This window comes from Halichoerus grypus, chromosome 11, assembly GCF_964656455.1.
Source record: "Halichoerus grypus chromosome 11, mHalGry1.hap1.1, whole genome shotgun sequence".
In the NCBI taxonomy this organism is placed as follows: Eukaryota; Metazoa; Chordata; class Mammalia; order Carnivora; family Phocidae; genus Halichoerus; species Halichoerus grypus.
Window position 1 is genome coordinate 96,813,141 of NC_135722.1, and position 12,191 is coordinate 96,825,331.

Here is a 12,191-nt window from a genome sequence, read left to right on the forward strand (position 1 = left end):
ACGGAGGAGGGGGCGGGCCTAGGACGTGGCCCAATGGGAGCGCGCGCCGGGGAGGCGGGGGCGGGGCCGGGCGCGCGGCGCAGGGCCGGGCGGCGGAGGCTCCAATGAGCGCACGCCGCGTCCGGGGCCGGCTGGTGCGCGAGACGCCGCCGAGAGATTGGTGGCTAATGTAACAGTTTGCAAACCGAGGGGAGTTGTGAAGGGCGCGGGCTTGGGGGCGCGCTGCTGGCCTCGTGGGTACGTCCGCCGCCGCGTTTGTCCCAGAGCTGGGGTCGCAGGAGCGCAGGCAAGCGGTAGCGGGGGGTGGGGATGGCGATGGGAGCCGGCCACCCCTCCTGGAGGAGGCAACGTGCTAGCTCCGGGGGCGGGTCGGGAGCGGGAGCGAGGGCCGCACGGACGCCGGTGAGCTTGGCCCCGCAGCTCAGTCCCTGGGGCGCCCCCCGCGTCTTAGGGGTGGGCCGGGCCGCGTTTCCGGGAGTGGGAGCAGCCGCCTTCGCCAGGTGAGGCTTAGGTGAACTCGCGGGGGACTCGGTGCCCGCCCGGCGAAGAATCTTAGCGCTCCTGGCACGGCGTCTGTGTAGGCAGCGGGGCGGGCCGGGGGTTGGGATGGAGAACGGAGGGCGGGCGGGACACCCCGAAGGGATACAGAGGAGGAGACGGGCCCTTCTAACATCCCAGCCTCGTCCAACGTCACCACCTCTCAGTTCCCGTCCAGGCCCGGCCTGCCTTTCCCCCGCCAGCGGGGGAGCTCCAGGTGTAGGGAGGTAGTTGAGCCCTGGGCGGGGACTCCTGGCTTCACCCCAGGTGTCTGACAGCAGGGGCCGTGCTCGGGTGCGCCGGTTATAGCCTATGCAGTGGACGGAAGGCTCTGGTCTTCTTTCTCCTGTCCTGGTACCTTCCCTGTTTAGGGATGTGTTGGATGGAGCCCAGGAGCCTTTGTGTGATTCGAGTGCCGGGTCCTTAATCAGGAGGGAGAGCTGGGGACGTAGGCTTCTCTGCCCTCAGTGACAGTGGAGTATAAATCTTAAAGCTTCTCTGTTCTAGGATGAGATTCTGTCTTCTTCACTCAGGCATCCGGTTACAAGTGTTGTTTTTCTCCTCCCTCAGGCACAATGGCAGCCACCATCAGGAGGCAGAGGCCAAGGAGGCTAGCCTGTTGGGTCGTGATGGCTGTGCTCTTGGCGGACCTGTTGGCACTGAGTGGTGTGTACCCCAGAAGCAGGATCAGCAGAAGAATAAATGAGTGAATGATGAATGATCCATGGTGGGAGGGGAGGCTTTTGGTTGGAAGCCTCTGGACTCGAGTTGCTGAACCCAGGCCTTTATCTTTCCAGTTTCTTACCTTCTCTGTGGGGAGTGCTGTGCTTTGGTTAGAGGGGACTCAAGAATGTGGGGGAAGAGGGGCTAATTGACAAATCTATTTCCTTTTCAGACACACTGGCTGTGATGTCTGTGGACCTGGGCAGCGAGTCCATGAAGGTGGCCATTGTCAAACCCGGAGTGCCCATGGAAATTGTCTTGAACAAGTGAGGGTGACCCCAGTGTCAGGGGTGGGGAAAGAGGGGAGTCTGTGCTCCAAGCCAGTGTGGATTCTTCCTAGGGCCCACAACAGTCTGGTGTCTGAGGGATTGTATTTGGGGTGTTGAGGCTCCTGAGTCCACACCCTGCTATAGGCACCTGGGCCCTACGTCTCTTCTCTTCAGGGAATCCCGGAGGAAAACCCCAGTGACTGTGACTCTGAAAGAAAATGAAAGGTTCTTTGGAGACAGTGCAGCAAGCATGGTGAGCTAGCAGCCCACCCCCTTCCTAGAGCGGTGGGCAGAGGGGAGGAGATGACAGAGCACAGGGCCTGAACTTCTGATGTGAGAGGTAGGTGATGGTGGACTTGGGAGCCTAACACTCTACTCCTTATTTACCTCCTCTCAGGCCATCAAGAATCCGAAGGCGACGCTGCGTTACTTCCAGCACCTCCTGGGGAAGCAGGAGGGAAACCCCCACGTGGCCCTTTACAGAGCTCGTTTTCCAGAGCATGAGCTCGGCTCCGACCCACAGAGGCAGACTGTGCACTTCCAGATTAGCCCGTGAGTGCTGTGCTGGGGACGGCGGGCTCAGCAGGCCCGATGGGCTCCTCTCGTGCTCACGGCTGTCCTTGCCTCTCACTATCCCCCTCCCCCCAGGCAGCTACAGTTCTCACCTGAGGAGGTACTTGGCATGGTTCTCAATTACTCCCGTTCCCTGGCTGAGGATTTTGCAGGTGAGTAGCTAAGGTGGGGTCAGTGGTGGCCAGGTTCCCTAGGGTCTCATAGGGGGTGCAGTTTTGCCTCCCAGGGAACCTTCGGCGATATTTGAAGATATCTTTGCTTTGGTTATATGGGGAGCTGCTCCTGACATCTACTGAGCCGGGGATGCTGCTGAACATCCCACAATGGGCAGGACAGCCCCACACAGCAAAGGGTTATTTGTCCCAAAACGTCAATAGTACCAAGACTAGGAAAGTATCACCGGAGGCACGGGGCTGGTGGAAGCCCTGTTCTGTTGTCCTCTGTAGAGCAGCCCATCAAGGACGCAGTGATCACGGTGCCAGCCTTCTTCAACCAGGCTGAGCGCCGCGCTGTGCTGCAGGCCGCTCGCATGGCCGGCCTCAAAGTGCTACAGCTCATCAACGACAACACTGCCACGGCCCTCAGCTATGGTGTCTTCCGCCGGAAAGACATCAACAGCACTGCCCAGGTGAGCCGGGGAGGAACTTCCGAGCAGACGGGCAGGGTGGCTTGTGGGGCGTCTGGTTTGCATGGCTAGCCCTCGACTAAATGCAGCAGGAGAATGCCCCTCTCGGCCGCTGTTGGAGCTTTTCAGCCTTAAGTGGAGAGTTGGTACAGCACCTGGAGTTAGATGAGGCTCCCGTGACCGTTGTCTCGGTGTCTCTACAGAACGTCATGTTCTACGACATGGGCTCCGGCAGCACTGTGTGCACCATCGTGACCTACCAGACGGTGAAGACCAAGGAGGCGGGGACGCAGCCGCAGCTGCAGGTCCGGGGCGTGGGGTGAGTCAGGGCCGGAAGGAGGGCCGCTTGCTGAGACACCCTCGGGTCGGGGCTTTCTTCTCGGACGGGCAGCTGCCTCATTTTTCTGCACGAGTGCTCTTCTGAAGCATCGGTCATCATGGGGTCCCTGTTGCAAGACTCAGGGGAAGATGGAGAGGGAGGATGACAGTTTGGGAAGATTGAAAGGCAGGGAACTTCCTGAGCTGCTGCTAAGGAAACCCATGAGGCCGTAGCCCACGTGCAGTCATTTTGTTGTTTTTGTCGTTTTCGGTGTGCTTATCGATGACGTTGTCTTCTTTCTCATACCTGTTCATTTCTGGCCTGCTTTCCCACCAGCACTCGAGTCCAGGCTACCATCAACTCTGACCTGCAGGGTTACGAAAGAAGGTCTCCCTGCCTCCGGTGTGGCCTCCCTCCGGTTCTTTCTCCACATTGCAGCCAGAGGGTTCTTTTCAAAGTGCTAATCTGATTATCTGTTTCTTTAAAAACCTTCAGTGGCTCCAAACCTTTTACATTAGCCTGTGAGAGCCCTGACCCCTCCCACTTGTCTCTACCCAGAGTCCCTTGCTCTTTGAGCTCCAGCCTCACCTGCCCTCCTTGGGAACTTACTCTGCTGGCTCCCACCTCGGGTGCTTACGTATACTGTTTCCCCTCTCTGGATTTGTTTTCCCTGCTCTTCGCCTCGTTACCTCCACTCATCCTTCAGATTTCAGCTCAATTATCATGTCTCCACAGAACCTTGCCTGACGTCGGCAAATAGGCAACACTTCCCTTTTACGTCTACTGATGCGATTGCTTGTCCGTTCCTCATAACTCACAGGGTGGTACATGTTTCACGTTCGTGCGTTGGTTCGATGCTAGATTGTAAACTCCTTGATAGCAGGGACCCCATCTTTTTTCTCTTAATTACATCCCGAGACAAGCACGAAGTTGACGCCCAGTAAATACAGTGGATTGGAGGGGTAGGTGAACTGTCACTGAGGTGTCAGCCACGTACGTGGGACAAGAGTCAGGTTCCTGGGTCGATGAAGGGACCCTGTGTGTTCCTCACACTTTTCTTTGTCACCTTTTCCTGAATAGATTTGACCGCACCCTGGGGGGCCTGGAGATGGAGCTCCGGCTGCGTGAGCACCTGGCAAAGCTTTTCAATGAACAGCGCAAGGGCCAGAGAGCAAAGGATGTGCGGGAGAACCCCCGTGCCATGGCCAAGCTGCTGCGGGAGGCAAATCGACTCAAAACTGTCCTGAGTGCCAACGCTGATCACATGGCACAGGTGCCCGCTCGTGGCTGCTTGAGGGAAAATATTCCCCACCCGGAGGGGAGAGGACCCCAGCCTCCCGAGCTAGGCCGCTGGCGTGCGGTGTGGCCCATCCCTTCTTCCTCGGCCTCCTGCCCTTCTCCCAAAGTCCCGGTCCCTTGGTTTCTGGCCTGCGCAGCCAGAGGAGGATCTGGGTGGGAACTCTGACATGCCTCATCCTCCCCCAGATCGAGGGCCTGATGGACGATGTGGACTTCAAGGCAAAAGTGACCCGAGTGGAGTTTGAAGAGCTGTGTGCGGATTTATTTGAGCGCGTCCCTGGGCCTGTACAGCAGGCCCTCCAGAGTGCCGAGATGAATTTGGTGAGGGGCGAGTCAGGCGTGGGCCTGGGGTGGGGAGGCGGGTGGGAGAGAGAGGGACTGGGTGGCGGGCAGGAGGGGGCAGGAGTGTTAAGGGACGAGTCAGCGCTGAGGAGGAGGGCTAACTCCAAGCTGTTCCGTGTCCCATTCTTTCTCTGCAGGATGAGATTGAGCAGGTGATCCTGGTCGGTGGGGCCACCCGGGTCCCTAAAGTTCAGGACGTGCTGCTGAAGGCTGTGGGCAAGTGAGTGTGGGTGTTGAGGCACTGGGGCCGGGGCTCTGGCGCTGGGCAGCTGCAGGGCTGAGGAGAGGGCGGCCAGGCTGGCTGCTCCAGAGTCAACGTGCTAAAGCGCGGGACTCCCACAGGGAGGAACTAGGGAAGAACATCAACGCCGACGAAGCAGCCGCTATGGGAGCCGTGTACCAGGCAGCCGCTCTCAGCAAAGCCTTCAAGGTGAAGCCGTTTGTGGTCCGAGATGCGGTCATCTACCCCATCCTGGTGAGTAGGCCCGTCTGATCAGGCGCCACGCTCTCTTTACCTCACTGAGCATGCTCCCTCTGTCTGCTCTAGCCTGCCCCCTTGTCTTCTGGCAGCTGATGTTCTCCACGTACCCTTACCCCAGAACCTGCTGTGGCTCTCCAGCGTGCCTCCTCTCTGCCCACTGTGTAGGTGGAGTTCACGAGGGAGGTGGAGGAGGAGCCCGGGGTTCACAGCCTGAAGCACAATAAGCGGGTTCTCTTCTCCCGAATGGGGCCCTACCCTCAACGCAAAGTCATCACCTTTAACCGCTACAACCATGACTTCAACTTCCACATCAACTATGGTGACCTGGGCTTCCTGGGGCCTGAGGATCTTAGGTGAGAAGGGGGATCAGGATGGGAGGGAGGATCTGGGGCCACAGGGCGGACAGGCAGCAGGCTGTGTGCTCAGGGTTGGGGTGAGCATCTTGCGGTGCGGGGGGGGGGGTGATATTTCATGACAGGAGGTTATGTAGTCTAGAGCTGGATGCAGGCTGGGTGAGCTCCCTGGAATGGCTCTCTCCTCCCCAACCAGGGTCTTTGGCTCCCAGAATTTGACTACGGTGAAGCTAAAAGGTGTGGGTGAGAGCTTCAAGAAGTATCCTGACCACGAGTCCAAGGGCATCAAGGCTCACTTCAACCTGGATGAGAGCGGCGTGCTCAGCCTCATCAGGGTGAGAGGAGGCGGCCCTGGGCACAGGGCGAGGGCCTAGGCCCCACCAGCCTTTCCAGAGTGGTTCCTCCACATGGTATTAGAACACGAGAAACGAGAAGGGTTTGGGAGATGGAAAAGCCTTGGGTCTAAACACAACTAACCACGGATCTGCTGTGGTCTTAGTTCCTTGAAGTGCTTATGGGTATCGTAAAATTTAGGACTTATAGGATGGCTAAGTAAGTCATTCTCAAAGAATAGTTCTGGGGGTTAATATCTTTTAAAACACACTGTGGGAAACAATGGCGCGTTCTGTTGTCGAGTAGAGAAGTGCAGGGCTCGGGGGAAAGGAGCTAGGACTTTGTCCTCAGAGGGCTCATAATTAAAAGGGGTGGAGGTGACTTGCCTCAGGAGCCCGTAGAAGGCGGCAGGTGAGGGAATAGGCCAGCACCGCCTCGAGTCACGTGGAAGCGCATAAGAAGATGCCCGCGATGACAGGAGGTTTGTGCGGGGAAGGTGGGTTAGCACGTGTGTTCCTTCAGCTTGAGTCCGTTTTCAGGTGGAGTCTGTGTTTGAGACCCTGGTGGAGGACAGCCCAGAAGAGGAATCTACCCTGACCAGTAAGCTGAGTGGGCGCGCTGCGTGCATGTGTGTGAGGGAGGAGCTACTTGGATGCGTTCTGGGGAGGTGGGCAGGCCTTGCCTTTGGGTTAGAAGATGGCGTCACTGCTGTGGCCCTTGTGAGTTTTGGGGCTTTTTTCCTCCCAGAACTCGGCAACACCATCTCTAGCCTGTTTGGAGGTGGTGCGACAGCAGACACGAAAGAGAACGGTACGGACACTGTCCAGGTGAGGCCACACGGAGCCAGGGGCACTCGGAGGGTGGGGTACGGGCCCGGGGAGTGGCAGCGGACGCAGGGATTGGGGTGGGCATTCCAGCTGCCTGGGATTGGCTAGATCGCCCCTTCCCGAGCCCCCCAGTGAACCATAGCCCCCTCTGGACTCCAGGCTGCCCCTGTGCTCGAGCTCCGGGGCACGTTCCCCTCCTCTCCAAGCACTTGTCCTTCGTCCGACGAGACTGCCGAAGGCCGTGCAGCCCACCGCCCGTTGCCGTGCAGTCTGCCCGCATGCCATGCGGCAAGCCCATTCACGGCAGCGCCTGGGGGCCTCAGCCTTGCTGAGCCGGGTTAGCCTTAGGCTCAGCTAGTGACTGTTTTCTCTGGGGGGTGTCTGTGATTGTTTCCCAGGAGGAAGAGGAAAGCCCTGCTGAGGGGAGCAAGGATGAGCCTGGGGAGCAAGCGGAGCTCAAGGAGGAGGCCGAGGCCCCAGTGGAGGACACTTCTCAGCCCCCACCCACCGAGCCGAAGGAGGATGCAGCTCCTGAGGAAGAAAAGGCTGCAGAAAAAGAAAACGAGGAAAAGTCTGAGGCCCAGGTGAGCTGCAGGCAGAATAAGGCCAGGGTGGCCCCGGGGGCTAAGGGAATAGATGCCTGCCTTGTTTCTTGTGCCCTAGAGCCCCGCCTGTGGAGAATAGAAGGGTCTAAGCTTTTCCTGACATGCTCGTCTCTTTCCCCACTAGAAGCCAAGTGAGAAAAAGGAAGCAGGGTCTGAGGGTGTTCCTCCAGCCCCAGAGGAAGAAAAGAAGCAGAAGCCTGCCCGGAAGCAGAGAATGGTAGAGGAGATTGGGGTGGAGTTGGTGGTTCTGGACCTGCCTGACCTACCTGAGGACGAGCTGGCCCGCTCGGCGCAAAAGTGAGTGGGGACTCTGCGTGTGCATGTGTGTGTGTAGGGTGGGCAGGGTATGGAACGGCACCCCTGGGAGGGAGAACTGTCTGACCCAAGGTCCAAGGTCAACATATTCTCTCCTTCGTGCTTGATTCTCTTTTGTCCCACAGACTTCAAGACTTGACACTCCGAGACTTAGAGAAGCAGGAACGGGAGAAGGCTGCCAACAGCTTGGAAGCTTTTATCTTTGAGACCCAGGTTGGTAGGCTGGGAGGCACCCCTGCCCTGGGACCTGTGTCTGAGGAGGGTCTGGCTCTGTGAGCCTTGCCCTCAGGGGCTTGGTGCATGCTTGGGCCTGTGTGCATCTCCCTAGGACAAACTGTACCAGCCCGAGTACCAGGAAGTGTCCACTGAGGAGCAGCGTGAGGAGATCTCTGGGAGGCTCAGTGCGGCCTCCACCTGGCTGGAGGACGAGGGCTTTGGGGCCACCACGGTGGTAAGCGGCCTCCCAGGACATGGCAGGTGGGATGGGAGCCCTCGCTCTCCTCTCCCAGGGTCAGAGAAGGCGAGGAGAGCTGGGGTGTGAGGCTGTGAGCAGGATGCAGGGCTGGCTCCAGGGCCGGCCTCTCCTCCCTTCAACCCCTCTGCCCCCTCCCACCCCGCATCCGTCAGATGCTGAAGGAGAAGCTGACTGAGCTGAGGAAGCTGTGCCACGGGTTGTTTTTTCGGGTGGAAGAGCGCAAGAAGTGGCCTGAACGGCTGTCTGCCCTTGATAATCTCCTCAACCACTCCAGCATGTTCCTCAAGTGAGCAGCCCCTTTGCTCTTCTTCCTAATTCAGTCCCACCAAGCCTCAGGGTCCATCAGTTTCCCGTGCCCCACGTGCACACCCCAGACCCCTCTTCCTCCTGGGCTCACTGTCTCCTTTCTGGCTTCCAGGGGTGCCCGGCTCATCCCAGAGATGGACCAGATCTTCACTGAGGTGGAGATGGTGACATTAGAGAAAGTCATCAACGAGACCTGGGTAATCCCTGTGTAAATACTCACGGGGATACTTAGCTGGCAAGGTGTCCACGTGAGGCAGCGTGGGAGATGCGGAGAGACGGAGACTCAGCCGCCTCTGCCTCCTGGCCTCGCAGCTCATTGGGAAGGCAGAAGACTGTTTACGTTTGCGGCCATGTCTGATGAGCCCCAGACGGGTCGTGGCCATCCATGAGTTGTCAGACTGGGGCAGCAGTGGAGCCCATTCCCATGATGTTAGGGCGGCTGCCCCGGGGGGCTGGGGCTTGAGCTGCACTGAGAAAGTGGGCCCGGTTCGGGGAGGTGAGAATGACTGGTCATAGGAAGCAGAAACTTCCCTTTGGGATGTGTGGGGAACGTCTTTGAATCGGAGCTCAAGAAGTGCAGAGACAAGGGAGTGATCAAGAGCTGCAGCTGTAGTTGGTCCCAGGTAATGGGGTGTAAGCCCCAGGCGTGTAGTTTGGGACTCCTTTGTGCAAAGCCTCAAATGCCATTCTGAGGAGCCTGCCTCCCCTTGTGGGGCTGACAGTGGAGTGGTTTGGGGGCTGGGCTGGTTGGGGTGTATTTCATCTGGGGCCGAGATACCTGCGCCCTCCAGGGCTAGCTCTGAGCCTGGCCTGGCCTCGCCCACAGGCCTGGAAGAATGCGACCGTGGCCGAGCAGGCCAAGCTTCCCCCCACAGAGAAGCCTGTGTTGCTCTCAAAAGACATCGAGGCCAAGATGATGGCCCTGGACCGTGAGGTGCAGTATCTGCTCAATAAGGCCAAGTTTACCAAGCCCCGGCCCCGGCCCAAAGACAAGAATGGGACCCGGGCAGAGCCTCCCGTCAATGCCAGTGACCAAGCGGAGAAGGTCATCCCCCCACCAGGTGAGGGCAGGGTGCCCGGCTCCGGGTGCTACTGGGCAGGAAGAAGGCCTCTCCTTCCGGCTCACTACATTTTACCCCTGGTTTCCTTGCAGGCCAGACTGAAGATGCAAAGCCCATTTCAGAACCTGAGAAGGAGACTCGTGAGTTGGGGAAAGTGGTTGGTAATACGGTTATTGCTTAACCTAGAGGTTGGCACCCTGGCAGGCAGGGCCTGTTTCTGGAAGGTCCACAAGCTACGAATGGCCCTTAATGTTTTTAGGTTATTGTACGTGCACGCGCACGCACACACACACACACACACACACACACACACAGGCCGAGTGTGGCCCCTCACTCCTAAAACATTGACTCCCTGGCTTTTTGCAGAAACAGTTTGCCAGCCCCTCCGTTAGCCCCTCCCTCCCTTCTGCAGAGGCTAACCTCTTCCTTCCCAAAAGCAGGATCTGAAGCAGCAGATGCCGAGCCTCTGGAGCTGGGAGGTCCTGGAGCAGGTGAGCGTGGAGCTCGGGGTACCTGGGAAGCCTGGTTGGTAGGGTCCCGGGGGGAGGATCTGCACAGAATGGGGGCCCGTCACCTCCATTTCACCGACTCCATCCCTTTGCTCTTCCCCACCCCCAGCGGAACCAGAACAGAAGGAGCAACCAACAGGACAGAAGCCGACTTTGAAGAATGATGAACTATAACCCCCGCCCTGGTTCCCCATTCATCCCACCCCCTTCTCCTACCTCCTCTATTTATTAAACATCGAGGGTCGGGGGAGGGGTTGCTCCTGCCCTCAGAGGCTTCAGTTCCTTTTCTCTCACCTTGATCGGAGGTGTGGAGAGGGGGAAGGAAGGGACAGCTCACCAGTTCCTTCTGCAGTGGTTCTGTGGTAAAAACCGAAATTGTTCGATTTCCTAATCCCAGCCCTGGTTCCCTACCTATCCAGGCCCTAATTTGGGAAAAATCACTATTATGTCTTAATTCTTTGCCTGTGGGTAGGTGAGAGATCGGCCGTGAGGGTTCGATGGACCTGGCAGGGGGAGGGATGCCTTGGGATATTAGAGAGTCTCCAGTCTTCTCTGTCCTCCTTCCTGCCTTCCTCTTCCACCATGAAGTCCGCCCTACAGGGGCCGTGTCTACAGAGCCTTGGTTACCAGGTCTGGTTTCCGAGTGCATATCTCTGCTCTTTTCTCCTCCGAGGTCTTGTCTTTCCCTGAAAGGCCCCATCCCCAGTGACTCCTCTTCCCATGGTTTCCTGGCCTTCCTGTGGCAAGTTAGGCGGCCGTCTGCCTCTTGCCCAAGCCCTTCCATCCGGACGGGCTGCAGTAAAGCTAGATCAATCCCCGCCTGCTTGTGCACCCCCCGGTGGCCAGAGTAGGCAGGGAGAAAGCGAAGAAGGGAATCCAGCCCCCTCTGTGGGAGAGACGTGTGAAAACCCCAGAGCTCCCACTTGCGGACTCCCGGGCGCGGGAGAGCGTGTGGAGTGGCCGGCGTGGGATGCCAGCTTCCTGCAGGCGTCGTCAGTGTGCATCTGCCCGGCAGCCTGTGACTCCTGGCCCTCTCCTCTCGTCTGCCCGCCCAGACGTAGGCTTTCCCTGGCCCCCTGGGCTGACCAAAATGTGCTTTCTACTGTGAGCCCCTATCCCAAGACCCTGGGGGAAGGCGAGGCCGGGGTGTGAATGTAAAAAGGCCACCTCTCCCTCTTAGGGCAGGCCTTGTGGGGGACGGAATGGGGTGGGGGCTGGCCTGCCTTTCTTGCATTGCTCTAAGATGGGGGCTCTTGACCCACCGTGCCCATGTTGGGGAGCCTGTCCTCCAGTATCGCGTCTGGAGCGGGAGCTGCAGCTGCCACCCAGCTCCCAGGGCAAGGGGGAACCTGGCTGTGTCTGTCTGTTGTCTTTTTGCCTCTTTTTTTTTTTTTTGCCACATTGGCAGAAATGAGACCACAGGGTCCCACCCCGTCCTGTATGTTTGAGTTCTTTCACTAGTGGTTGAGGCTGGTTGGACAGGTTTGAGTCAAATTGTACTTTGGTCCATTGTTAATTGAGAAACTGTTTCAATAAAATATTCTTTTCTACAGTTTTTGTGCCGTGATTTTTTTTAAGTTTGATTGATGATTGATTGATTGATTAACAGCGAGAGAAGGAACACAAGCAGGGGGAGCGGCAGAGGGAGAAGCAGGCTTCCCGCCGAGCAGAGAGCCCGATGCTGGCCTCCATCTCGGGACCCTGGGATCATGACCTGAGCCGAAGGCAGACGCTTAATGACTGAGCCACCCAGGCGCCCCTTGTGCTGTGATTTTTAAAAATGTTTCCTGAATATAGACAGTCCATGTTTATTATAGAAAATTGGTAAGACAGGAGTTTGAATCTTAAAATTACCACTTAAAATGCTGTGGTGGTACTTAAAAAGTACCACCACAGTATTAACATTTTGGACTTAGTTGAGATTCATATGTGTAAGTTTTGTTTTTTTCATGAAAATAAAATTGTGGTTTTATTTTTCCGCTGACATTTTTGGACCTCTATGTCCCAGACTTTTTTAGGTGATAATCACTTTTTTAATTTTATTATTTGTCAGAGAGAGAGAGCATGAGCAGAGGAGGGGCAGAGGGAGAAGTGGGCTCCCCACCGAGCAAGGAGCCAGATGCAGAACTCGATCCCAGGACTCCAGGATCATGACCTGAGCAGAAGGCAGATGCTCAACCGACTGAGCCACGCAGGCGTCCCGACAATCGCTTTTTAAGATGACAACCCCGTTTTGCAA

The 12,191-nt window shown here is 57.5% G+C and overlaps 1 protein-coding gene across 5 annotated transcripts; it reads left to right on the forward strand.

The window, feature by feature from the left end:
• The first annotated feature begins 86 nt into the window (after positions 1 to 86).
• HYOU1 (hypoxia up-regulated 1) lies at positions 87 to 11,504 on the forward strand. Of its 5 annotated transcripts, none has more exons than XM_078058878.1 (26): positions 87 to 286; positions 1,108 to 1,203; positions 1,433 to 1,526; positions 1,704 to 1,782; positions 1,927 to 2,081; positions 2,178 to 2,254; positions 2,549 to 2,730; positions 2,931 to 3,046; positions 4,127 to 4,319; positions 4,532 to 4,666; positions 4,825 to 4,907; positions 5,030 to 5,162; positions 5,334 to 5,521; positions 5,718 to 5,856; positions 6,394 to 6,454; positions 6,602 to 6,681; positions 7,080 to 7,265; positions 7,411 to 7,583; positions 7,727 to 7,814; positions 7,930 to 8,052; positions 8,229 to 8,362; positions 8,495 to 8,579; positions 9,209 to 9,443; positions 9,536 to 9,583; positions 9,881 to 9,934; positions 10,062 to 11,504. In XM_078058878.1, exons 2-26 carry the CDS (start codon positions 1,113 to 1,115, stop codon positions 10,124 to 10,126), a joined length of 2,997 nt encoding a protein of 998 aa, XP_077915004.1. In that variant the 5' UTR covers positions 87 to 286; positions 1,108 to 1,112; the 3' UTR covers positions 10,127 to 11,504. The 5 variants fall into 5 exon arrangements, with proteins under 5 accessions (XP_077915004.1, XP_077915005.1, XP_077915006.1 ...); XM_078058879.1 differs by having other exon boundaries at positions 89 to 237; XM_078058880.1 differs by lacking the exon at positions 87 to 286 and adding an exon at positions 479 to 500.
• Positions 11,505 to 12,191: the final 687 nt, after the last annotated feature.